The sequence below is a fragment of the Oncorhynchus masou genome, chromosome 18, assembly GCF_036934945.1.
Source record: "Oncorhynchus masou masou isolate Uvic2021 chromosome 18, UVic_Omas_1.1, whole genome shotgun sequence".
In the NCBI taxonomy this organism is placed as follows: Eukaryota; Metazoa; Chordata; class Actinopteri; order Salmoniformes; family Salmonidae; genus Oncorhynchus; species Oncorhynchus masou.
This window is the reverse complement of record NC_088229.1, coordinates 7543186-7570032: the sequence shown is the minus strand read 5'-3', so window position 1 is coordinate 7570032 and position 26847 is coordinate 7543186. Positions and strand designations below refer to the sequence as shown.

General features: G+C 43.6%; 1 protein-coding gene across 1 annotated transcript; it reads right to left on the bottom strand.

Moving 5' to 3' along the window:
* Nucleotides 1–26449, bottom strand: eno1a (enolase 1a, (alpha)). The gene is made up of 12 exons (XM_064922069.1): nucleotides 26340–26449; nucleotides 18164–18258; nucleotides 10194–10289; nucleotides 7603–7661; nucleotides 7044–7113; nucleotides 6675–6808; nucleotides 4608–4830; nucleotides 3547–3744; nucleotides 2753–2954; nucleotides 1177–1285; nucleotides 832–890; nucleotides 1–570 (listed from the first exon to the last, which is right to left on the bottom strand). The coding sequence occupies exons 2-12, from the start codon at nucleotides 18246–18248 to the stop codon at nucleotides 507–509; spliced, it is 1299 nt and encodes a 432-aa protein (XP_064778141.1). The 5' UTR covers nucleotides 18249–18258; nucleotides 26340–26449; the 3' UTR covers nucleotides 1–506.
* Nucleotides 26450–26847: the final 398 nt, after the last annotated feature.

Genomic DNA, 26847 nt, shown 5'->3' with positions numbered 1-26847 from the left:
TGACATCTCTGGTCCGTTTCATAGGAGATTGTTTATTTCTTGTAATTCTGCCAACGTTTACAGTAGCAACACCAGGAACCTCTCTTCAGAGGCGACACATTGCACATACAATACTCTTGTCTCAATAACAGCACAGTGCTAAACTTAAAAGTAGCTCTTCACTAGAATAATAGTACCCAGTAGGAGGCTACCAAGAATCACTACAACTCACAAGAAGCCAAACAAAACTCTTCTTCACACCACAACGTTACACTCACACATATAAAGGACCGACACGACTGAGGAGCCAAATCATAGAAGACGGGTTGGTGTACTGCAGTGGGAGTTAGATTAGAGTTTCCTGGACACACTTGGACCTTAGGTTTCATTGCAATGCCGTTCCACCCCCACCTCTCCCTCCGGACAGGGTAGGGCGAGCGACCTAGCGTGGCTTTTATGTGTGTGTGTGGGGGGATACTGTATGTATGCAGGATGAAATCAAGAAGGCCCAAGGATAGGAAACATCCTTAGATTGGGTGCCTGAAGTTTTTGCCAGCGAAAACAGCCTTGTCTCCAAGCTCCTCCTCAATCCTATGGAAGGGAAGGAAGTCAAACAGTCAGTTTGAGGTTTCAACACTTGAACCATTTTAACGGCTAAAAGAGGAAGTCATAAAACAACAGAGTTCTATCCTTGATAATTGTACATTGAGATGAGTGATATTTGGACCAAGTCGAGCTCGTTTAAGTCATGGAGATATATCTAATGAAGAACATATGACATGGTAGTTCTCCTAGCGACAACATTTTATACAGCTGAGATAGAGTTTAAAGATGGGGGGGGAGGGGGCTCACCTGAGCAGCTGGTTGTACTTAGCCAGACGCTCAGACCTGCATGGAGCACCGGTCTTGATCTGGAGATGGGAACACAGCATACCAGTTACTTACGTTCACTGGTACACAGCATACCAAGTTATCGGTACACTCGCTGTAGCTAAGGGCAAAACTGAGAAAAACCGACGCTGAACAACTTTGGTGAGGGAGCTTGCAGTTGCATTGAATGTAATAACATGCAATAGAATATCACTAAAGGACAGAACAAATGTCTGTCTGCAGAGGTTTGAGCCAACAACGCTGTGGTTTCCAGGCCACACCAGTAGTAATATCTATGTATTGATCTTAAAAAGAGGTGTAGACTACCTGTCCAGTGCAGAGACCGACAACCAGGTCAGCAATGAAGGTGTCCTCTGTCTCTCCAGAGCGATGGCTGACCATCACTCCCCAGCCGTTTGTCTGGGCCATCTTGCAGCTACACAGGAAACAGGATCAATGTCTGTCTTGTATAAAGATGCTTGTGATGAATCAAATTCCAATCTTGGTATAAATAAACAACTACTGCTGCTAGAGCCAACCACTACTGCTACTACCACTATTACCACCACCACCACCACTACTAGCACCACCACTACTAGCACCACCACTACTAGCACCACCACTACTATCACCACCACTACTATCACCACCACAAACTACATTCTGTAACGTACACTACATTCTATTCTGTAACATGCATTATATCTGGTAGTACACTACATTCTGTAACATGCATTATATCTGGTAGTACACTACATTCTATTCTGTAACATTCATTATATCTGGTAGTACACTACATTCTGTAACATTCATTATATCTGGTAGTACACTACATTCTATTCTGTAACATGCATTATATCTGGTAGTACACTACATTCTATTCTGTAACATGCATTATATCTGGTAGTACACTACATTCTGTAACATGCATTATATCTGGTAGTACACTACATTCTATTCTGTAACATTCATTATATCTGGTAGTACACTACATTCTATTCTGTAACATTCATTATATCTGGTAGTACACTACATTCTATTCTGTAACATGCATTATATCTGGTAGTACACTACATTCTGTAACATTCATTATATCTGGTAGTACACTACATTCTATTCTGTAACATTCATTATATCTGGTAGTACACTACATTCTGTAACATTCATTATATCTGGTAGTACACTACATTCTGTAACATTCATTATATCTGGTAGTACACTACATTCTGTAACATTCATTATATCTGGTAGTACACTACATTCTATTCTGTAACATTCATTATATCTGGTAGTACACTACATTCTGTAACATTCATTATATCTGGTAGTACACTACATTCTATTCTGTAACATTCATTATATCTGGTAGTACACTACATTCTGTAACATTCATTATATCTGGTAGTACACTACATTCTGTAACATTCATTATATCTGGTAGTACACTACATTCTGTAACATTCATTATATCTGGTCGTACACTACATTCTATTCTGTAACATTCATTATATCTGGTAGTACACTACATTCTGTAACATTCATTATATCTGGTAGTACACTACATTCTATTCTGTAACATTCATTATATCTGGTAGTACACTACATTCTATTCTGGAACATTCATTATATCTGGTCGTACACTACATTCTATTCTGGAACATTCATTATATCTGGTCGTACACTACATTCTATTCTAGAAGATTCATTATATCTGGACGTACACTATATTCTATTCTGGAACATGCATTATATCTGGTCGTACACTACATTCTATTCTGTATGAAAAACAAAACACTTGGGACTCTGTTTCCCTGAGCAAGTCAAAATGGGTGCCAGTGGTACAGAGCGAGTGGTGTCGCTAACTATATATGAATTGTCTGTCTGCGCGTGGACTAGTACTTACGCCTGCAGGGACTCCGTGACAGAGCCGATCTGGTTGACCTTGAGCAGCAGGCAGTTGCAGGCCTTGTCGGCCACGCCCTTGGCGATGCGCTTGGGGTTGGTGACGGTCAGATCATCACCCACCACCTGGATGCTGGTCTCCGCCGTGAACTTAGACCATGCCGCCCAGTCATCCTGGTCGAAGGGATCCTCAATGGACACCACTGTAGAAGACAGAGGAGGATGGTTGTAACGGGTTAGTTGTTAGAGCACGTAGTTGAAGGTCACTACTGGGGAGAGGAAGGGATAAGTCCCTTTAAAGCCTAATTGACTGCAATTAGATATTTATTGTTCAACGGATTTACCTTCGGCTCCCAAACATCAGGGCTAACTCCAGCTAGAGGGGTATTACAGTACGTTAAAGATCCACAGAGGCCCTGGCCTCTTACAGAGGGCGAAAGTCAGTCACTCAGCCTAACAGAAATGGCACCCTATTCCCTACATAGTGCACTACTATTAACCAGAGCCCTATGGGTAGTAGTGTGCCCTGTAGGGAATAGTGTGCCATTTGGGACTGTGACCGTTGTCTTAACAGTATAATGAGGATCAGTGGTTCTCAGTAGCAGACCTGTGCAACTCAGCCGGAGTCTTAAAATGAGGATTAGTGTTCCTCTTAGTAGCAGACCTGGGTAATCCTTCATCTCGTGGTTGTGCCACTGCCGACCCCAGGCAACCTATCCCCCTTGGTGACGGGGGTCAAAAGTAGTGCACTATATATAGGGAATAGGGTGATATTTGGGATGCATGGACACCCACCTGGGTAATCCTTGACGAAGCTCTTGTAGAGGTCTCCCAGCTGGTCTGGGGTGATGTAACGGCTGGAGTCGTCAGGTGACTTGAAGTCCAGGTCGTACTTCCCGTCCTTGTAGAACTCGGAGGCGGCCACGTCCATGCCGATCACGATCTTGTCGGTGTAGCCGGCTTTGCCAATGGCTTCCTTCAGCAGCTCCAGAGCTGAGAGGAACATAGTCATCGTAAGGGAATCTTAACTCTAATTGATCTAAGGAGATTGTTTGGCTTTACATATATATTTATTAATTCTTTCTTAGGCTCCCTGTCTGGCTCCTGACCTATATAGGGTGTTGATACGCTGTTTAATATGACATGTTAACCTATTTGAAATGATGTTTGCTTCTTAAATTCACCTTTTCATATTTATTCAAATACTTTTCATTCAAATCCATATGGTTTGGTTTCAATACTTAAAAACCAATTGGTAGGTCCAGTTAGTCACAAAAATAGCTGGGTGTCGTTTAAATTGTGATTTTTAAATGAATGGAGCGAATTTGGAGCGAAAGTAAAGATTTTTCTGTGAGTGTGGAAACGTTTTATTTTTTAGGAAAGACATGGAGGAAAACGCACCGTTCCATGAGCGAGGAGCGGGATTTCCAACCGCTCAACTCCACTCACATGTGCTGATTGAAATATACTGAGCTACACCGAGTCAAACAGAGCTACAGTGGCCTGTACATTATTCAGTATTGGATTGAGGCCTTCGTTTAGAAATCATCTGTCGCCTCCCGGAGTAGCATTCCTGGGCAAATGAATAGAAAGAGCCACACCAACATAGGGTCACGGTGACGTAAACTCTACGGGAGGGGAAGATGGAGGGGCGAAGGAGTCTTAGGTGAAGTACCTAGAGGGTTCTAGAACATTCCCTCTCAGCTAAGGCACAGACGCGTCAGGGAGCAGCATCACAGCTCATTATTCCACTGAAGTGACACTGCTGGTCATGTGACAACTGTTGCTGTAGAAAAGGGCTATACACCTGACTGATTAATGGATTGATTGATTGACTGACGCTCGTCGGCTCTCACCTTCCTTGTTCTCCAGGATGTTGGGGGCGAAGCCTCCCTCGTCTCCCACGTTAGTGGCGTCCTGGCCGTACTTCTTCTTGATGACGTTCTTCAGGTTGTGGTAGACCTCGGCTCCGATCCTCATGGCCTCCTTGAAGGTGCTGGCTCCTACAGGGAGGATCATGAACTCCTGCATGGCCAGCTTGTTGCCTGCGTGGGAACCTCCGTTGATCACGTTGAAGGCCTTGGACAGAGAGAGGTTAACTGAAGTTTCATATCAAACAAAATGAAAAAGTGTTCAAAGATAACTGAAGAAAGGGCAAAGTAATGTGTACATTGTAACGGAGGACGACGGGTTTCACCTTCAGACCAACATAGAGGTGAGACGTAGCAGCTCAGTGAACCACAGCAACACTAGACTATTATCCAGCTGAGCTAAAGCCTAAGCATTAGCTCGGGGAGCTAACGTACAGTTGAAGTCGGAAGTTTACATAGCCAAATACATTTAAAGTCAGTTTCACAATTCCTTACACGTAATCCAAGTAAAAAAGCCCTCTTAGATCAGTTAGGATCAGCACTTTATTTTAAGAATGTGAAATGTCAGAATAATAGTAGAGAGAATGATTTATTTCAGGTTTATTTCTTTCATCACATTCCCAGTGGGTCAGAAGTTGACATACACTCAATTAGTATTTGGTAGCATTGCCTTTAAATTGTTTAACTTGGGTCAAACATTATGGGTAACCTTCCAAGCTTCCCACAATAAGTTGGGTGAAATTTGTCCCATTCCTCATGACAGAGCTGGTGTAACCGGGTCAGGTTTGTAGGACTCCTCGCTCATACACGCTTTTTCAGTTCTGCCCACACATTTTCTGTAAGATTGAGGTCAGGGCTTTGTGATGGCCACTCCAATACCTTGACTTTGTTGTCCTTAATCCATTTCACCACAATGTTGTTAGTATGCTTGGGGTCATTGTCCATTTGGAAGACCCATTTGCGACCAAGCTGATGTCTTGAGATGTTGCTTCAATATATCCACATCATTTTCCTACCTCATGCTGCCATCTATTTTGTGAAGTGCACCAGTCCCTCCTGCAGCAAAGCACCCCCACAACATGATGCTGCCACCCCCGTGCGTCACGGTTGGGATGGTGTTCTTCAGCTTGCAAGCCTCCCCCTTTTCCCTCCAAACATAACGATGGTCATTATGGCCAAACAGTTATATTTTTGTTTCATCAGACCAGAGGACATTTCTCCAAAAAGTATGACCTTTGTCCCCATGTGCAGTTGCAAACCGGAGTTTCCTTGCTGAGCGGCCTTTCAGGTTGTCGATATCGGACTCGTTTTACTGTGGATAGATACTTTTGTACTTGTTTCCTTCAGCATCTTCACAAGGTCCTTTGCTGTTGTTCTGGGATTGATTTGCACTTTCCGCACCAAAGTACGTTCATCTCTAGGAGACAGAACGCGTCTCCTTCCTGAGCGGTATGACGGCTGCATGGTCCCATGGTGTTTATACTTGCGTACTATTGTTTGTACAGATGAACGTGGTACCTTCAGGCGTTTGGAAATTGCTCCCAAGGATGAAACAGACTTGTGGAGGTCTACAATTTTTTTCTGAGGTTTTGGCTGATTTCTTTTGATTTTCCCATGATGTCAAGCAAAGAGGCACTGAGTTTGAAGGTAGGCCTTGAAATACATTACAGGTACACCTCCAATTGACTCAAATGATGTCAATTAGCCTATCAGGAGCTTCTAAAGCCATGACATAATTTTCCAAGCTACTTAAAGGCACAGTCAACTTACTCTATGTAAACTTCTGACCCACTGGAATTGTGACAGAGAATTATAAGTGAAATAATCTGTCTGTAAACAATTGTTGGAAAAATTACTTGTGTCATGCACAAAGTAGATGTCCTAACCGACTTGCCAAAACTATAGTTTGTTAACAAGACATTTGTGGAGTGGTTGAAAAACGAGTTTCAATGAACCTAAGTGTTTGTAAACTTTCGACTTCAACTGTAAGTCAGCTTTAGCTCAGCAGGACAACAGACTTAATGGGGACTGGAAGGATGACGATAAACTTACAGGGACGGGGAGGATGACATTGGGGTTGCCAGCGAGGTCAGCGATGTGACGGTAAAGGGGGACACCTTTCTCAGCAGCACCGGCCTTGCACACAGCCAGGGACACGCCCAGGATGGCGTTGGCACCAAACTTAGCTGAGGGGGGGAACAGAAAGCGAAGAGCCCATATAGCAAACCATTTCTGCCTTTTTTCTCATTTTCCTAAATTGTTGATTTGGGCTGTATTCAAGTAGACTGCTGTTCTTATTGCTTGCATAGGGACTAAGGAAGGTAACATGACATGCCTGTATTTGCATTGAAGCCTCGTACACTGGAAAGCACTCAACACTATGCTAAAATTCCATATACCAACCAAAAGCATGTAACCTACACTTGTTCTCTGTGCCATCCATGTCCAACATCAGCTTGTCAACCTTTTCCTGCTCCAGGACGTTGACGTTCTGAACAGGACAGACAGACACAGAACAACACACCAGTCATTAGAGATGGAAGGAACTGACAAACAAAAAAGGTTAGTTCAAAGTTCAAACAGGTTAGCTCAAAACACCTGTCTTCAAGGATGTTTAGGTTCACTAGTACACACTACACACAGCATCTTGAGGTGCTACCTCGCCAGGTTACCTGAGACCTCTGTAGCTCTGGTCACTGAGGTGAGTACAGTGTTGAACACATACAATAATAACATCTTACAGAGAAATTCCACAGACCAAGAGGATATATTGTATCGAGCAAACTCCATGGGGTAAAAAAAAACAAAAAAAAACGAACTCATAAACGGAACTTGAAGTGATGTGCCTTCTCTTACCCTCGGACTTCATTGTACTCAGTCAGGATTGTTCTTAGCTGCTCTATGCCTGTACACTCTATGCAACACTGACTCGACACCAGCACAACGTTGTCAATGTTAGTCAAACAGTGAATGTTCCTACCTGCCGTACAAGCGCAGGTGCAATAGTTTTATTGATATGATCAACGGCTTTTGAGACACCTGCAGAGGGGACAAGCAAAGCGTCACGACCCAGGGAGAAGTGGACCATGCAAGAGCAGCAGGCATTACTAGGCGATCACAGAGCAAGCCTTAGATCTCGCTAATATTATCTGCTGTGGTGGCAGCAACTAGGCTGGTTAAACAAACGTCAAGTGGAATGATCTACTATTTGGATCATGGGCTAATCACAGAAATAGAATGACAATATGGCCGCCGGTCGGTCCACCCGTCACGGAACTTTGACTTGGAGGAATGTCCCTTCTTGTCATTATATTTTTATGGCCATAATAACAATTTAGAAAATCTGTGATCGTCTGTGAATGCCTGCCACAGAGGTTAGTTACTGGTCAAATCATGGCAAACCCACTTGAAAGTCATGCTTTCATCAACCAGTTCATTTCAGGTGTTCTCTGTCTTACTCCTGTGTATTTACCTGGTTACACAGAGCTGGGGCCAAGAACTCATTAATATGTTTAACAGCCCTTTTCACCCCTGACAGGAGGAGAGAAGGATGAAGTGTCAGAGAAAAGAATGATGAAGAACGAAGGAAAGATGTAATGGAAAAAAATGCATAAAGTGAGCTGTGTACTAGCCTGGTCCCAGGTGCTTCTGTGCTGTCTTGCCAACTCCTATGGTTATTACCATGCCAACCACACGAGCTGGCCATGCAGCACAATGAGATCTAGGACCAGGCTAGAGTACATGGACTTTGGAAATGGAAGCAAACATTGGAAACTAGCCATGTCAACAATACATTCTGAGACTAGTATGTTTCTAAAGTCCACTTAAAATACAGTGCCAATAGCCTAGTGAAAGTCTACACATTTTACTGCCTTAAAATGCTTGCTAAAAAGGGAACACATTTAAAAGTGAAACAAAGTTATAGAAACATTTCCGAATCAATACAAAAATAACATGTCTTGATTGAGTATGTCATTTGGCAGCTATTACAGCTGTAAACCATTTTGAATAAGATTTGACCAACTTTGTACAACTCTTATACCCTATAATGACAAAGCGAAAACAGATTTTTAGAAAAAAATTCAACTTTATAAAAAAAAAAAAAACAGAAATACCTTATTTACATAAATATTCAGACCCTTTGCTATGAAACTTGAAATTAAGCTGATTGTTATTCTTTAAATGTTTCTACAACTTGATTGGAGTCCACCTGTGGTAAATTCAATTGATTGGACATGATTTGGAAAGGCACATACACCTGTCTATATAAAGTCCCACAGTTGTCTGAGCAAAAAACTAAGCCATGAGGTAAAATTGTCTGTAGGATTGTGTGGAGGCACAGATCTGGGGAAGGGTACCAAAAAATGTCTGCAGTATTGAAGATCCAAGAACACAGTGGCCTCCATCATGCTTAAATGAAAGAAGTTTGGAACCACCAAGACTCTTCCTAGAGCTGGCCACCCAGCCAAACTGAGAAATCGGGGGAGAAGGGCTTTGGTCAGAGAGGTGACCAAGAACCTGATGGTCACTCTGACAGAATTCCTCTGTGGAGATGGGAGAACCTTCCAGAAGGACAACCATCTCTGCAGCACTCCACCAATCAGGCCTTTATGGTAGAGTGGCCAGATGGAAGTCACTCCTCAGTAGAAGGCACATGACAGTCCACTTGAAGTTTATCAAAAGGCACCTAAAGGACTCTGACCATGAGAAACTAGATTATCTGGTCTGATGAAACCAAGATTGAACTCTGTGGCCTGAATGCCAATTGTCACGTGTGGAGGAAACATGGCACCATCCCTACGGTGAAGCACGGTGGTAGCAGCATCATGCTGTGGGGATGTTTTTCAGGGACTGGGAGACTAGTCAGGATAAGGGGAAAGATGAATGGAGCAAAGTACAGAGATCCTTGATGAAAACCTGCTCCAGAGCGCTCAGGACCTCAGACCTCAGACGAGGTTCACCTTCCAACAGGACAACGACCCTAAGCACACAGCAAGACAACACAGGAGTGGCTTCAGCAAAAGTCTCTGAATGTCCTTGAGTGACACAGCCAGAGCCAAGACTTGAACTTGATCCTACATCTCTGGAGAGACCTGAAAATAGCTGTGTGGTGACGCTCCCCATCCAACCTGACAGAGCTTGAGAGGATCTGCAAAGAAACCACCCAAATACAGGTGTGCCAAGCTTGTAGCGTCATACCCAAGAAAACTCTAGGCTGTAATCACTGCCAAAGGTGCATCAACAATGTCCTGAGTAAAGACTCTGAATACTTATGTACATTTGATATCTTTTTTTTTTTTTCATTTGCAAAAAAAAATTAAAAACGTGTTTTTGCTTTGGCATTTGGGTATTGTGTGTGATTGATGAGAGAAAAACCTATTTATAAGGTTTTAACGTAACAAAATGTGGAAAAAGTCAAGGGGTCTGAATACTTTCCAAATGCACTGCAGATCAATTGTTGTAATTTTAAGGCAGTAAAATGTGAAGACTGTGCAAGGGGTGTGACCTTCACTATGCCCTGTAAATGACAAGTAACTAGCTTGTCCAATCAGAAGAGGGAGTTGTGCGTACCTTTGCCCAGGTAGCGTGTCTTATCGTTGTCACGGAGCTCCAGAGCTTCATAGATACCAGTAGAGGCACCGCTGGGGACTGCAGCCCTGAACAGACCTGGAGAAGACAGAAGATAGAGATGAAATGGACTCATTAACACCCTATTTACATTACATACTGTAGGATGAAACCTGAAGACACTCATTAACACCCTATTTCATCTCTATTTACATTACATACTGTAGGATGAAACCTGGAGAAGACAGTATAAGATAGGGCGTTGATGAGTCTATTTCATCTCTATTTACATACTGTAGGATGAAACCTGGAGAAGACAGATGAAATGGACTCATTAACACCCTATTTACATTACATACTGTAGGATGAAACCTGGAGAAGACCGAAGTGAAACGTGTCAGAAAAGCACAAACTATGTAGTTCTGTCCTCAACCTGTTCTTGTCTATTGATGTTTTGTCATTCTGTATTATGTTTCATGTTTTCTGTGGAGCCCAGGAAGAGTAGCTGCACCAATACCAAACCAGGTCCGGTAATTCACAAACTGATTTGAAACCAGGTCCGGTTCACAAACTGATTTGAAACCAGGTCCGGGAATTCACAAACTGATTTGAAACCAGGTCCGGGAATTCACAAACTGATTTGAAACCAGGTCCGGGAATTCACAAACTGATTTGAAACCAGGTCCGGGAATTCACAAACTGATTTGAAACCAGGTCCGGTATTCACAAAACTGATTTGAAAACCAGGTCCGGTATTTTGAAACAGGTCAAACTGATTTGAAACCAGGTCCGGTATTCACAAACTGATTTGAAACCAGGTCCGGTATTCACAAACTGATTTGAAACCAGGTCCGGTATTCACAAACTGATTTGAAACCAGGTCCGGTATTCACAAACTGATTTGAAACCAGGTCTGGTATTCACAAACTGAATAACACATTGACTGATCCAGACTACATTACTGATCCAGACTACATTACTGATCCAGTAATAACAATAATATCAATATAAATTAAAATAATAATATTTTGTGATAATATGATGTCTTTCTATTTGGTATTTATGTAGTGAAATCAACAGGAAAGAATTCCATCACTCATACGTTAATCCCATTTTGTTTCCTGAAAAGAGAGAGTGAGAGTCGCTGCCTGGTCGACATGCTAAGCAGATCAATGTGATGTAACAGGCTTATGAATCAACCACGTGAATTAAGATAGTGGATATGCACATTTGATTCTAAATGCTCATAGGAGACTCGGGAGAGATGAAGGTCGATATAGCCATAAATCTAAATAAACCTATTGAGATTTGATTGAGTCTTAGTGACTTGTTTTCAAGTCAAGTTCAATCAATCAATACAAAGCATGCAAACAACCCAACAAACAAGAATGGCCGCAGAGCTCAGTGACTTTCAAGGATGCCACACAGCAGCGCATCCAAAAAACAAAGGTACCGGAAATTGTTAGCCGCACCAATGTGTCGGAGGAAACACCGTACACCTGGCGACCTTGGTCAGCGCGTAAGGTGAATCATGCTACACCATCTGGCAGTCGGACGGATGAATCTGGGTTTGGCGGATGCCAGGAGAACACTACCTGCCCCACTACCTGCATCTAGAGCTGTTTTTTATGGTTAGGGCCCTTTAGTTCCAGTGAAGGGAAATCTTAACGCTGCAGCATACAATGACATTCTATATGATTCTGTACTTTCAACTTTATGGCAACAGTTTGGGGAAGGCCCTTTCCTGTTTCAGCATAACAATACCCCCGTGCACAAAGCATACAGAAACGGTTTGTTGAGATCGGTGTGGAAGAAAATTGAATGGCCCTGACCTCAACCCCATCGAACAGCCATTGGGATGAATTGGAACGCCGACTGCAAGCCAGGCCTGGATTCACCCTTCAACTCGAGAATAATACTGCAGTAAGTTAAACTTTTGAACTCATTAGGTATATTATTTTATATCATAAGCCTACATTCTGTTTGATACCTTTATAGACACCCGACTAATATCCTAATATGGTTATGTTTTTGTGGTTAGAAAACCCATCAGTCAGAGGATGTGAAAGTCACTTTCACCCTAGAGGATTCCTACTGGATCTGGGAATAGAAACGGAGACAAGAGACGAAACAGAGAATGTAATTCAAGACCTTTATGTTATATATCAGAGACACGTTACATCTGGCGGCCCTTTCTGCTACAACAATACCATTTTTTATATATATTTTTATACAGCAGCAGACTTGTGCATCCCAAATGGTACTCTATTCCTTACTCCCTGTTCCCTATATCAGTGTTTCCCCACTCTGATATAGGCACTCGAGTACCACCAATAGAACCTCTTCTTTTTCCCCATCGGCAACTGATTCTACTTGTCAACCAATCATCAAGCAAGTTGAATCAGGTGTTTTTGTCTGGGGGCTGCAGTTGGGGGTACTGGAGGGCTGGAGTTGGGGGTACTGGAGGGCTGGAGTTGGGCTGTTGGGGGTACTGGAGGGCTACTGGAGGGCTGGAGTTGGGCTGTTGGAGGGCTGGAGTTGGGGGTACTGGAGGGCTGGAGTTGGGGGTACTGGAGGGCTGGAGTTGGGGGTACTGGAGGGCTGGAGTTGGGGGTACTGGAGGGCTGGAGTTGGGGGTACTGGAGGGCTGGAGTTGGGGGTACTGGAGGGCTGGAGTTGGGGGGTACTGGAGGGCTGGAGTTGGGGGGTACTGGAGGGCTGGAGTTGGACTCAGGGTGATGTCTCAGTGAATTTCTAGAAGGTCTATGTCCCTAGTTGTAAAATGGGTGAAAGCACCGCAGTAATGGCAGCTTCCTCTGTGTTATTACTGTTTCATTCATCCCTCCATCCCATTCACTTTTCCCCCATGGATTTGACCCCATCACAAAAAAAAAATGTCAGTATACAGGTGTTGACCTTTCCATCACTTATAATGTGGAATGTTCCGGAAATGAATGTTACTTATTGCTCAAGTATACCATTTAAATCATACAGTATATAATTGGAAAGCTTGGGTTCACAGCTATCAATTAAGCACATTTTCAGGAATGTTCAGATAAAACAGAACTTTGACCTTCGACCTCTAGGATACATGTCATAATTATCTGTATAAATTACTTTAAAAAATAAAGGAAATCCTGATAGATTTTAAACGTTGTTTTTACAAGTGGTTCTGAAAAGGTCATGACGTCACCTTTCAAATAATATATAATATAATCAACTTTGAAAGCAACAGCTATAACTATTGTTTAAAGATAGCCCAACTGACATTAAACTGTTGGAAGTTTAGTCATAGAATTCAACTTTACAGTACTGTGTGTGTGTCAAATGGTTCCCTTATCACTACATAGTACACTACTTTTGACCAGGGATCATTGGGGTACACTGAAAGTAGTAGTAATGCTAAAGTAGTGGCATCTGGGAAACAGCCTGGTTTGGGTTTTCTGTTTTCCAGCAGGTGACAGATTGGAAACGGAGGGATTAGAACCTGATAATAATCTCCTATATAACTTCCTCACAATGAAGAATGTCATAAAATAAATACTTAACGTTAAAGGATTTAATCCAGCTTCTTGCCTTCACCTGATTTTATATCTTTGGGTGTGATAAGAAGTATTTTGCCGTGTGTGTGTGTGTGCGTACTCCCTAGTTCAATGATTAACTCTTAACAGATTGTAAATTAAACTATTCATTTAAATATTTATCTTAGTAAACGTGCACTATGTCTATTCCATTGTCAACGTGCAAATAGAAACATAGTAACATTGATTTCTCAACATCTCCTAAAGAGAACCACAAAATAACTACAGTTGGCTACATTGTTTCAGCAACAGATTGCTACATTCTGTAGCTACACCCTCCCACATCTAGTACTAACTTGGCCACACTGCATACCAGTGAATGGCAAGCAATAGTGAACTGTCTTCATCTAATAAAAATGGTACAGAAAGGTGTGGCAGGGTATTTCAGTAGTGAGAAAACACTGTTAGCTGCACCTTGACTTCCTTTCCCCCAGACTCACTCACTGCCATTTCTAAATTTCACTCTGTGTGCTACAAATACATGTTGACACTTGTCACTATGATCTTAAAGGGCTAGCGCGAGATAGAAAACTTACCCCCAAGTCAAAATGAACCATTTGTATATCTCTGTGTACAGTTTGAAGAAGTGGAAGGTCGTTTTGCGAGCCATTGCTAACTAGCATTAGCACAATGGCTGGAAGTATATGGGAACCGCTAGCAGTCATAGCACTGATGCTAGTTAACAACTTCCTTCAAATTGCACGCAGAGATATTAAAATGGTATCCATGAAATAATCTGACTCTGGGTAAGTAGACTAATCTGTCGTTCTGCCCCTGAACAGGCAGTTAACCCACTGTTCCTAGGCCGTCATTGAAAATAAGAAGTATTAACTGACTTGCCTAGTTAAATAAAGGTAAAACATATTTTATTTTTTAAATGTTCTGTTGCTAAATGACTACAGGGGAAACACTGTCAAATGTTCTGCTGCTAAATGACTACAGGGGAAACACTAATTCTACTGTATGTGTCTCAGTATGACCAACATTTACCAGTAGGAACCATTACAGTAACACAGTAGAGCTGTCCAAGCAGTGTACCATTACAGACAGTAGCTATTTTCACTCCACCAGCGCAATCTGATCTACTAGAGAGAGCTAACAGGTTGTAGGATGTACAGTAGGCTACCCTTACCATGGAGCTAACTCTCTGCCACTTGGAAAGGGACTAGGATATAGGCTAACCTTACCATGGAGCTAACTCACTCTGCCACTTGGAAAGGGACTAGGATATAGGCTAACCTTACCATGGAGCTAACTCACTCTGCCACTTGGAGAGGGACTAGGATATAGGCTAACCTTACCATGGAGCTAACTCACTCTGCCACTTGGAAAGGGACTAGGATATAGGCTAACCTTACCATGGAGCTAACTCACTCTGCCACTTGGAAAGGGACTAGGATATAGGCTAACCTTACCATGGAGCTAACTCTCTGCCACTTGGAAAGCGACTAGGATATAGGCTAACCTTACCATGGAGCTAACTCACTCTGCCACTTGGAAAGGGACTAGGATATAGGCTAACCTTACCATGGAGCTAACTCTCTGCCACTTGGAAAGCGACTAGGATATAGGCTAACCTTACCATGGAGCTAACTCACTCTGCCACTTGGAGAGGGACTAGGATATAGGCTAACCTTACCATGGAGCTAACTCACTCTGCCACTTGGAAAGGGACTAGGATATAGGCTAACCTTACCATGGAGCTAACTCACTCTGCCACTTGGAGAGGGACTAGGATATAGGCTAACCTTACCATGGAGCTAACTCACTCTGCCACTTGGAAAGGGACTAGGATATAGGCTAACCTTAACATGGAGCTAACTCACTCTGCCACTTGGAGAGGGACTAGGATATAGGCTAACCTTACCATGGAGCTAACTCACTCTGCCACTTGGAGAGGGACTAGGATATAGGCTAACCTTACCATGGAGCTAACTCACTCTGCCACTTGGAAAGCGACTAGGATATAGGCTAACCTTACCATGGAGCTAACTCACTCTGCCACTTGGAAAGGGACTAGGATATAGGCTAACCTTACCATGGAGCTAACTCACTCTGCCACTTGGAGAGGGACTAGGATATAGGCTAACCTTACCATGGAGCTAACTCACTCTGCCACTTGGAGAGGGACTAGGATATAGGCTAACCTTACCATGGAGCTAACTCACTGCCACTTGGAAAGCGACTAGGATATAGGCTAACCTTACCATGGAGCTAACTCACTCTGCCACTTGGAGAGGTACTAGCCTGGAGTTAAAACTATTGGTGTCATGTCTTGTTTTTGAATTCAATTGATTTTAATTAACATGTTAGAACACAGAGTAACAGACAGGCCAAGTGCTGGAATACCTAAAATACCTATCGATTAACACTATCGATTAACACTATCGATTAACACTATCGATTAACACTATCGATTAACACTATCGATTAACACTATCGATTAACACTATCGATTAACACTATCGATTAACACTATCGATTAACACTATCGATTAACACTATCGATTAACACAGAGCTATTCTGAACATAATTGTTTCCACATTGCTATGATATTTGTGATGGGAATCCATGCATTTCAGTCCACTTTATTCCAGTGAGGCAGTACATGTATTGTCAACAATAAGCTATTGTTAACCAAAGCAGGCGTTGACCTTTCCATCACTTATAATGTGGAATGTTCCGGAAAGAATGTTACGTCGTCCAATTCCAAGATCTAATAAGTATTTTTATACATTAAATTCATGGAGATACAGTACATTTACAAAGTATTACAACGACAATGACAAAGCTAAAATATCATATTTACAAAAGTATTCAGACCCTTTACTCAGTACTTTGTTGAAGCACCTTCGGTAGCAATCAGTGGGAGAAGGGCCTTGGTCAGGGAGGTCCCTCTTACAGAACTCCAGAGTTCCTCTGTGGAGATGGGAGAAACTTCCTGAAGGACAACCATCTCTGCAGCACTCCACCAATCAGGCCTTTATAGTAGAGTGGAAGCTACTCCTCAGTAAAAGGCACATGACAGTCCACTACGAGTTTGTCAAAAGGCACCTAAATGACTCTGCTCCATGAGAAACAAGATTCTCTGGTCTGATGAAACCAAGATTGAACTCTGTGGCCTGAATGCCAAGTGTCACATCTGGAGGAAACCTGGCACCATCCCTACGGTGAAGCATGGTGGTGGCAGCATCATGCTGTGGGGATGTTTTTCAGTCAGAGACTGGGAGACTAGTCAGGATCGAGGGAAAGATGAACGGAGCAAAGTACAGAGAGATCCTAGATGACAACCTGCTACAGAGCGCTCAGGACCACAGACTGGGGCGAAGGTTCACCTTCCAACAGGACAACGGCCCTAAGCAAAGTCAAGACAATGCAGGAGTGGCTTCGGGACAAGTCTCTGAAGATCCTTTAGTGGCCCAGCCACGGCCCGGACTTGAACCCGATCAAACATCTCTGGAGAAACCTGAATATAGCTGTGCAGCAACGCTCCCCATCCAACCTGACAGAGCTTGAGAGGATCTGCAGAGAAGAATGGTAGAAACTCCCCAAATACAGGTGTGCCCAGCTTGTAGCCTCATACCCAAGAAGACTCAAGGCTGTAATCGCTTTTTGCAAACATCTCAAAAAATTCTGTCTTTGCTTTGTCATTATGGGGTATTGTGTATAGGAGAAAAACAATTTAATCAATTTTAGAATAAGTCTGTAACGTAACAAATTGTGGAAAAAGTCAAGGGGTCTTAATACTTTCTGAATGCACTGTATAAACATGAACGTTAAAGGAGTGGGCCAAGGAAACAATGACATCCTCCTCCTCCACTTCCGCCCTCCCCTGCACAACACAATGAGCAGTATCACAGTGAGTCGGCTCTTCATCACAGCACTTCATCACAGCCCTTCATCACAGCTCTTCATCACAGCCCTTCATCACAGCCCTTCATCACAGCCCTTCATCACAGCCAGACCAATGCTGCCTGCTAGGGACATTACATGTTTGATTCATTAGCTCTGCTAGGTGTTATTTGTCGTAAGCTGACAGACTGTTCCACCACTTTAAAATGTATTCATCACTCTAAAGTGATCAATTCAGGAAACCATTAAACAAAACAAAAATAATCTGCAAATCTGACACAGTACAGACAGTAGTGTGTTGCTAAATATATCCTAGATAATGGGCATTCATGCAATGTTGCTCAAGCTGTTCAAATTGCCCCAGTAGAGAGAACAGTGGTGTGTACAACACTCACGCCACATGACTTAATAATGTAAAGTACAAGTTCCAAAAATGATTCGGGCAAAGGCAGCGTCTGCAAGTCATGCACCCAAAGTCGAACACAAACCCTTGAGAGAACAAAGTTTACAGATGGCCCTGCTCCAGTATTATCTCTTACCTTTCTTGGTGTACAGGTCGACCTCCACGGTGGGGTTTCCACGGGAGTCGAAAATCTCACGAGCATGAATCTTCAGGATCGACATGGTTCTGGAACTACACAGAAGAGAGGAAGAGGGTGGAGAGAGAGAGAGGAGAGAGGGAAAGAGGGTGGAGAGAGAGAGAGGAGAGAGGGAAAGAGGGTGGAGAGAGAGAGAAGAGAGAGGGAAAGAGGGTAGAGAGAGAGAGAAGAGAGAGGGAAAGAGGGTGGAGAGAGAGAGAAGAGAGAGGGAAAGAGGGTGGAGAGAGAGAAGAGAGAGGGAAAGAGGGTGGAGAGAGAGAGAAGAGAGAGGGAAAGAGGGTGGAGAGAGAGAGAAGAGAGAGAGAAAGAGGGTGGAGAGAGAGAAGAGAGAGAGAAAGAGGGTGGAGAGAGAGAAGAGGGAAAGAGGGTGGAGAGAGAGAGAAGAGAGAAAGAGGGTGGAGAGAGAGAGAAAGAGGGTGGAGAGAGAGAGAAAGAGGGTGGAGAGAGAGAGAAAGAGGGTGGAGAGAGAGAGAAGAGAGAAAGAGGGTGGAGAGAGAGAGAAGAGAGAAAGAGGGTGGAGAGAGAGAAAAGAGGGTGGAGAGAGAGAGAAAGAGGGTGGAGAGAGAGAGAAAGAGGGTGGAGAGAGAGAGAAAGAGGGTGGAGAGAGAGAGAAGAGAGAAAGAAGAGAGAAAGAGGGTGGAGAGAGAGAGAAGAGAGAAAGAGGGTGGAGAGAGAGAGAGAGAGAGAAAAGAGGGTGGAGAGAGAGAGAAGAGAGAAAGAGGGTGGAGAGAGAGAGAAGAGAGAAAGAGGGTGGAGAGAGAGAGAAGAGAGAAAGAGGTGGAGAGAGAGAGAAGAGGGAAAGAGGGTGGAGAGAGAGAGAAGAGGGAAAGAGGGTGGAGAGAGAGAGAAGAGGGAAAGAGGGTGGAGAGAGAGAGAAGAGGGAAAGAGGGTGGAGGGAGGGAAAGAGGGTGGAGGGAGGGAAAGAGGGTGGAGGGAGGGAAAGAGGGTGGAGAGAGAGAGAAGAGGGAAAGAGGGTGGAGAGAGAGAGAAGAGAGACAGAGGGTGGAGAGAGAGAGAAGAGAGAAAGAGGGTGGAGAGAGAGAGAAGAGCGAAAGAGGGTGGAGAGAGAGAGAAGAGCGAAAGAGGGTGGAGAGAGAGAGAAGAGCGAAAGAGGGTGGAGAGAGAGAGAAGAGAGAAAGAGGGTGGAGAGAGAGAGAAGAGAGAAAGAGGGTGGAGAGAGAGAGAAGAGCGAAAGAGGGTGGAGAGAGAGAGAAGAGCGAAAGAGGGTGGAGAGAGAGAGAAGAGCGAAAGAGGGTGGAGAGAGAGAGAAGAGCGAAAGAGGGTGGAGAGAGAGAGAAGAGCGAAAGAGGGTGGAGAGAGAGAGAAGAGAGAAAGAGGGTGGAGAGAGAGAGAAGAGAGAAAGAGGGTGGAGAGAGAGAGAAGAGAGAAAGAGGGTGGAGAGAGAGAGAAGAGAGAAAGAGGGTGGAGAAAGAGGGTGGAGAGAGAGAGAAGAGAGAAAGAGGGTGGAGAGAGAGAAGAGGGAAAGAGGGTGGAGAGAGAGAGAAGAGGGTGGAGGGAGGGAAAGAGGGTGGAGGGAGGGAAAGAGGGTGGAGGGAGGGAAAGAGGGTGGAGGGAGGGAAGGAAAGAGGGTGGAGGGAGGGAAAGAGGGTGGAGGGAGGGAAAGAGGGTGGAGGGAGGGAAAGAGGGTGGAGGGAGAGGGTGGAGGGAGAGGGAGAGGGTGGAGAGAGAGGAGAGGGTGGGGGAGAGAGGGAGAGGGTGGGGAGAGAGGAGAGGGTGGGGAGAGAGGAGAGGGTGGGGAGAGAGGAGAGGGTGGGGAGAGAGGAGAGGGTGGGGAGAGAGGAGAGGGTGGGGAGAGAGGAGAGGAAGAGGGTGGGGAGAGAGGAGAGGAAGAGGGTGGGGAGAGAGGAGAGGAAGAGGGTGGGGAGAGAGCAGAGGAAGAGGGTGGGGAGAGAGGAGAGGAAGAGGGTGGGGAGAGAGGAGAGGAAGAGGGTGGGGAGAGAGGAGAGGAAGAGGGTGGGGAGAGAGGAGAGGAAGAGGGTGGGGAGAGCTCAGAGGAAGAGGGTGGGGAGAGAGGAGATGAAGAGGGTGGGGAGAGAGGAGAGGAAGAGGGTGGGGAGAGAGGAGAGGAAGAGGGTGGGGAGAGAGGAAATGAGAAAGAGGATGTTAGCTCTAAGATGGCAGCCACCTCACTCTCTCCCATTTAACCAGTGGATACAGTTACTTTTAGAAGTTATAACATCAGAATTATCAACAGTGAAAATGAATGGTGCTCGTCAACAAACAATTGGGGCCTGGATAAATATACTTGACTCTAAAGAACAATCTCAGCTAAATCCCCACATATACAATATATATATATTTATCTATACGTTTTCTTTCCATTCAGTCCCACGGGGAAGGGGTGTGGTTCTCTGGTCGTTGTGGGGAGAGCGGGGGAGGATAAACGGGAAGATTCAGAGGATTGATGGGGGGGGGGCGGCTGATAATCAGTGTGTGTGCATCTATCAGTACCATATACATGTCTGTGACTACACACAACAAGTAGGTCACATGGGAGGGAGAGGCATTGTGCCGTGAGGTGTTGCTTTACATGTTAAAAAAATAAATAAAAAATAAACTGTTTTGCTGTTCACTTGCACTAATTGAAATGGAAGGTAGTTGCAGGTCTGGTGGGGTAAGTGTGTGTGTGTGTGTGTGTCCTGCTTTGTTAAAACACTATGTTTCTTATAAAAACTAGAAGTGATGCAGTCATTCTCTCTACTTTTATCCAAGAGAGACTGGCAGCATAGTATTGATATCAGCCCTCTGATTACAATGAAGAGCAAAACATGGCGCCCTGTTCTGGGTCAGCTGCAGCTTAACTAGGTCCTTATGTGTAGTACCTGACCGTATGACTGGACAATAATCAAGATAAGATAAAAACTCAAGCCTGCAGGACTTGCTTTGTGGAGTGTGGTGTCAAAAAAGCAGACAGTCCTGTCCCCGTCTTTACAACCATTGAATCTATATGTTTTGACCATGACAGTTTATAATCTAAGGTAACGCCACGTAATTTAGTCTCCTCAACTTGTTCAACAGCCACACCATTCATTACCAGATTCAGCTGAGGTCTAGAACTTAGGGAATGATGTGTACCAAATACAGTGCTCTTAGTTTTAGAGACGTTCGGGACTAGTTTATTATTGGCCATCCATTCCAAAACTGCAACTCTTTGTTAAGGGTTTCAGTGACTTCATTAGCTGTGGTTGCTGATGCGTATTTGGTTGAATCATCAGCATACATGGACACACAGGCTTTGTTTAATGCCAGTGACAGGTCATTGGTAAACATAGAAATGAGTAGAGGGCCTAGAGATCTGCCCTGCGGTACACCACACTCTACACGCTTTACATTAGAGATGCTTCCATTAAAGAAAACCCTATGTGCTCTATTAGATAGATATCTCTGAATCCACGACATGGCAGAGGTTGAAAAGCCATAACATACGTTTTCTCAACAATAATATCAAAGGATGTACTGAAAACTAACTGTACAGCTTTCACAATCTTCTTGTTATCAAGTTCTTTCAACCAATCATCAGTAATTTGTGTCAGTGCAGTATAGTACATTTTGAGTACCCTTCTCTATAAGCATGCTGAAAGGCTCTTGTTAATTTGTTTACAGAGAAATAACATTGTATTAGGTGAAACTATTATTTTTCCCAACAGTTTGCTAAGTGCTGGCAGCAAGCTGATAGGTTGGCTGTTAGAACCAGTAAAGGTCATTTTACCACTCTTGGGTAGTGGTTTTACTTTGTCTTCCCTTTAGGCCGGAGGACAAAGACTTTCCTCTAGGCTCAGATTAAAGATATGACAGATAGGAGTGGCTATAGAGTCAGCTACCATCCTCAGTAGGAGTGGGTATAGAGTCAGATTTCATCCTCAGTAGCCTTCCATCTAAGTTGTCAATGCCAGGAGGTGTGTCATTATTGATTGATAACAATATTTTTTCCACCTCTCCCACACTAACTTTACAAAATTGAATCCTGCAGTGCTTTTGTTTATTTTTTTTATTTTTTATGTATGAATACAATTGCTCATTGTTTGTTGTTAACATTTCCTGCCTACGTTTGCCAACTTTGCCAATTAAGTAATCATTCAAATAATTGACAACATCAAATGGTTTTGTGATGAATAAGCCATCTGATTGGATGATGGAGTTGAATTAGTCTTTCTGCCCATAGGTTTTTTTTCTGTCGTTCTTTATATATCTTTGATCTTGGCTTCATAATACAGTCTCTTCTTCTTCTTCTTGAGTTTTTAAGTCTCATCATTTCTCAATTTGCAGTCAGTCAGATGTGCAGCCAGACTTAGTAGCCACTCCTGTTGCCCCATCTCTTTCAAACATAGTTTTTCAATTCCTCATCAATCCATGGAGCCTTAACAGTTCTAACAGCCAGTTTCTTAACAGGTGTTTGTTTATCAATAATTGGAAGAAGCAATTTCATAAATGCATCAAGTGCAGCTTCTGGATGCTCCTCATTAGTCACATCAGACTAACAAATATTTTTTTACATCATCCACATAAGACTCACAGCAAAATATTTTGTATGATCTCTTATATACTATTTAAGGCCCAGCTGTTGGAACTTTGGCTCTCCTGTATATAGCCACTATATTGTGATCACTGCATCCAATGGGTACGGATACAGCTTTAGAACAGAGTTCTACAGTATTAGTAAAAATGTGATCAATACATGTGGATGATGTTGTTCCTGTAGTGTTTGTAAACACCCTGGTAGGTTGATTAATAACCTGAACCAGATTACAGGCACTGGTTAGTGAAGCTTCCTCTTGAGTGGACAGCTTGATGAAAACCAGTCCATAGTCAGGCCCGTGCAGATAATGCTGAAGAAGTGCTGCTGACAATGTCATGTGATGCACGTGTGTAGAATACCTGTACAAAGTTGCTGCTGTCACGCCCTGATCGGTTTCACCTGTCTTTGTGCTCGTCTCCACCCCCTTCCAGGTGTCGCCCATCTTCCCCATTATCCCCTGTGTATTTATACCTGTGTTCTCTGTTTGTCTGTTGCCAGTTCGTTTTTTGTTCGTAGAACCTACCAGCATTTTGTTTCCCTGCTCCTGTTGCTCTAGTTTCCCGGTTCTGAATATTCTGCCTGCCCCGACCCTGGACCTGCCTGTCATCCTATACTTCTGCAGAGAAGAATGGGAGAAACTCCCCAAATACAGGTGTGCCAAGCTTGTAGAGTCACACCCAATAAGACTCAAGGCTGTAATTGCTGCCAAAGGTGCTTCAACAAAGTACTGAGTAAAGAGCCTGAATACTTACGTAAATGTAATATTTCAGTTAGATTTATTTTACATTTTTTAAGTTGCAAAAATGTATCAATACCTGTTTTTGCTTTGACATTATGTAGATTAATGAGGGGGGAAATAAACAAATAAATGTGCCCCCTTTTTTCTCCCCAATTTCATGGTATCCAATTGTTTTAGTAGCTACTATCTTGTCTCATCGCTACAACTCCGAAACACAACCAAACCAAGCCGCACTGCTTCTTAACACAGCATGCATCCAACCTGGAAGCCAGCAGCACCAATGTGTCGGAGGAAACACCGTGCCCCAAGCGACCTGGTCAGCGTGCACTGCGCCCGGCCCGCCACAGGAGTCGCTAGTGCGTGATGAGACAAGGATATCCCTACCGGCCAAGCACTCCATAACACAGACAACGCTAGGCCAATTGTGCTTCGCCCCATGGACCTCCCGGTCGAGGCCAGCTGCGACAGAGCCTGGGCTCGAACCCAGAGTCTCTGGTGGCACAGCTAGCACTGCGATGCTGCGCCACCCGGGAGGCCCTGGGAAGTAACAATTTAATCTATTTTAGAATAATAAATAAATTACAGCCTTAAAGTCAAGGGGTCTAAATACTTTCCCAAATGCACTGTACATGTTCCTCAGTGGGTTTGTCTTAACCCCTGGCTTATGAGCTTACCTACCTTACCTTATACATTTACTGTGATGTAGCCTAGTGATGTAGCCTAGTGATGTAGCCTAGTGATGTAGCCTAGTGATGTAGCCTAGTGATGTAGCCTAGTGATGTAGCCTAGTGATGTAGCCTAGTCCTGAGCATTTCTCTGGTCTATTAGCAGCCCAGCTATCTCTTCACATTCCAAGTCTCAAGTGTGTGGAAAGAGAGATTTTAGACCAGACAGAGGCTCTATATTCAGCTCATTTCCCAAACGCCAACTCTATAAAAAACTAGTGCCCTATATAGGGAATGGGTCACCATTTGGAACACAGCCAAGGCCCTGGTTGCCCCTAGAGCAAGGTTCCCCAACCGAGTGGCCAGAGGGACGAATTTGGCCTGCGATGTGGTTATTTGGCCGCTGCAAATTTTTCAGAATTTTCATTATTGGACATAAGACTATAAAAACACCAGGAAATCAGCTCCCAAGTGATTTTAATTTTTGGACATTTGTTCCCAAGTATTTCCACGCATAATAGAGAGACAGACACGTGATTTTATACAAGGTTTGAAATGATCAAATATTATATCTGTTTGGGCTTCTTGCTGGCAATTTTTACGGTCTACAAATGATTTGTCATTATGTTCCGGCCCGCTGACCATCCACTCAAGAAAAATCGTACCGCGGCTGAATCGAGTTGATGAACCCTGCACTGTGACTGGACTATGTAATACAGAACATAGCCTATAGATCTGTTGTTTTTTTTTTAAATCTGTATTTGCCTTGACTTTCAGTTCATCTACCCCTCCACTGTTATAAACGCATGAATGAACCCCATGTTCCAGCCTCAGCCACTAAAGCCTGACAGACAGACACTCTCCACCAACCAACCCCTTCTGGACCAATGGAAAAACTCTGTCCTTAAATGTAGATGGTGTGGAAACGCGCCACTGGCTAAAAATGACGGAAAGGGAGGGCAGAGGGGCAACTGTCAGCCCGCACTAACAGACGCACACACAGAGAGACGACTCTTGATCTCTACAGCACTCACAGTAATGTTTAGCCTGCAGTCGGACCACACAGCACCTAAAGTCCCCTGACATTTAAGGAAACAAAACATAATCCCTGTGGTAGTAATAACAGCTATAACACATTTAAGTTATAACACGTTGTGGTTTTTTTGTCCGTCTGCCTTGTCTAATAAGGCTTCCTCACAATGGAAATAAATTACGAAAGAGACTTGACATTCCAGGTTTAAATTCAGCTTCTTGCCTCGACCTGTTTTTCATTATCTCCGAGTGGGTATGACAAGGAAGTTAAAATATCTCTAACAGATGGGGCTCCCGAGGGGCTCACCAGGCGGCACAGCGGTCTAAAGGCACCACATCTCAGTGCTAGAGGAGTCATACAGACTCTGGCCGGGGTAGGACGCCATTGTAAAACATCATTTGACTTGCTCAGTTAAATAAAATCAATAAAGATTGTAAATGAAACTATTTATTTAAATATTTATCTTAGTAAACGTGCACTATGTATATTCCATTGAAGACGTGCAAATAGAAACATAGTAACATTGATTTCTCAACATCTCCGAAAGAGAACCACAAAATAACTACAGTTGGCTACATTGTTTCAGCAACAGATTGCTACATTCTGTAGCTACACCCTCCCACATCCAGTACTAACTTGGCCACACTGCATACCAGTGAATGGCAAGCAATAGTGAACTGTCTTCATCTAATAAAAATGGTAGGGAAAGGTGTGGCAGGGTATTTCAGCAGTGAGAAAACACTGTTATCTCGCTGTGTGATTGCAACTTGACTCCCTTTCCTCTCCCCCAGACTCACACACTGCTGTATCTAAATGAGTAACATCTCGCCAGCTGACGGTTTAAAATAGACTAGCTACCAAGCTTCAAGACATGGCCAAGCAACATCATGTCATGAATAGCATTCCAAAAACTGAAAGCTCTAAAATGAAAATACATAGACCAAAGATAGAGCACTGAGAGAACTCGGCATTTTCGGTGATGATGATGAAGGGGATATGTCATCAGATGTCATGTACAATGTCATCAGACAAATTGTCTAAAACTAGCGGATATTTTATCAAATTTGAGACAATAAGCAATTATAGTCATTACTAAGTAAACGAATGCCGCAAAATAATTACAATACATGTATTCAGCTTACCTTTATCAGGCCTAACCGTGTGCAAGGGTCGTGTTCTCTCTCGTTCGGTCGACAGAGAAGGCGCTCGTGACAGTCCACCGTGCTGATAAGTGGACAGAATCCAGGAAGTGATTTCCTCCTCGCTATCTGATTGGCTAGGATGGACTCACGCGGCATGAGAGTGCGAGTCAAACTGCACGTTCTCCAGCGGAATCACGACTTCGCCTAGAAAAAAAATATGATCTGGGGTCTTTTAAACCTTAGCGTCACCCCCCCCAAAAAACGTAAGGGATATCATGCCTAAAAAAAACTAAATGCAGCAGAAATGTAATAGGCTACAAATTGTTGAATTGATCCAACATGAGTGGTCACGGAGAAGGGTGACGTAAACGATGCAGGAAACTGACGCAGAATTGAGTACGTGCAGAATATCAGCTGCTGGTCTCCTCTGCGACATCAGCTTTTTTTTTTTTGTCACATCCCCCAGCTTGCATCTCATGTTTCAGTGTCTTTATGTCTCAAACTCTGT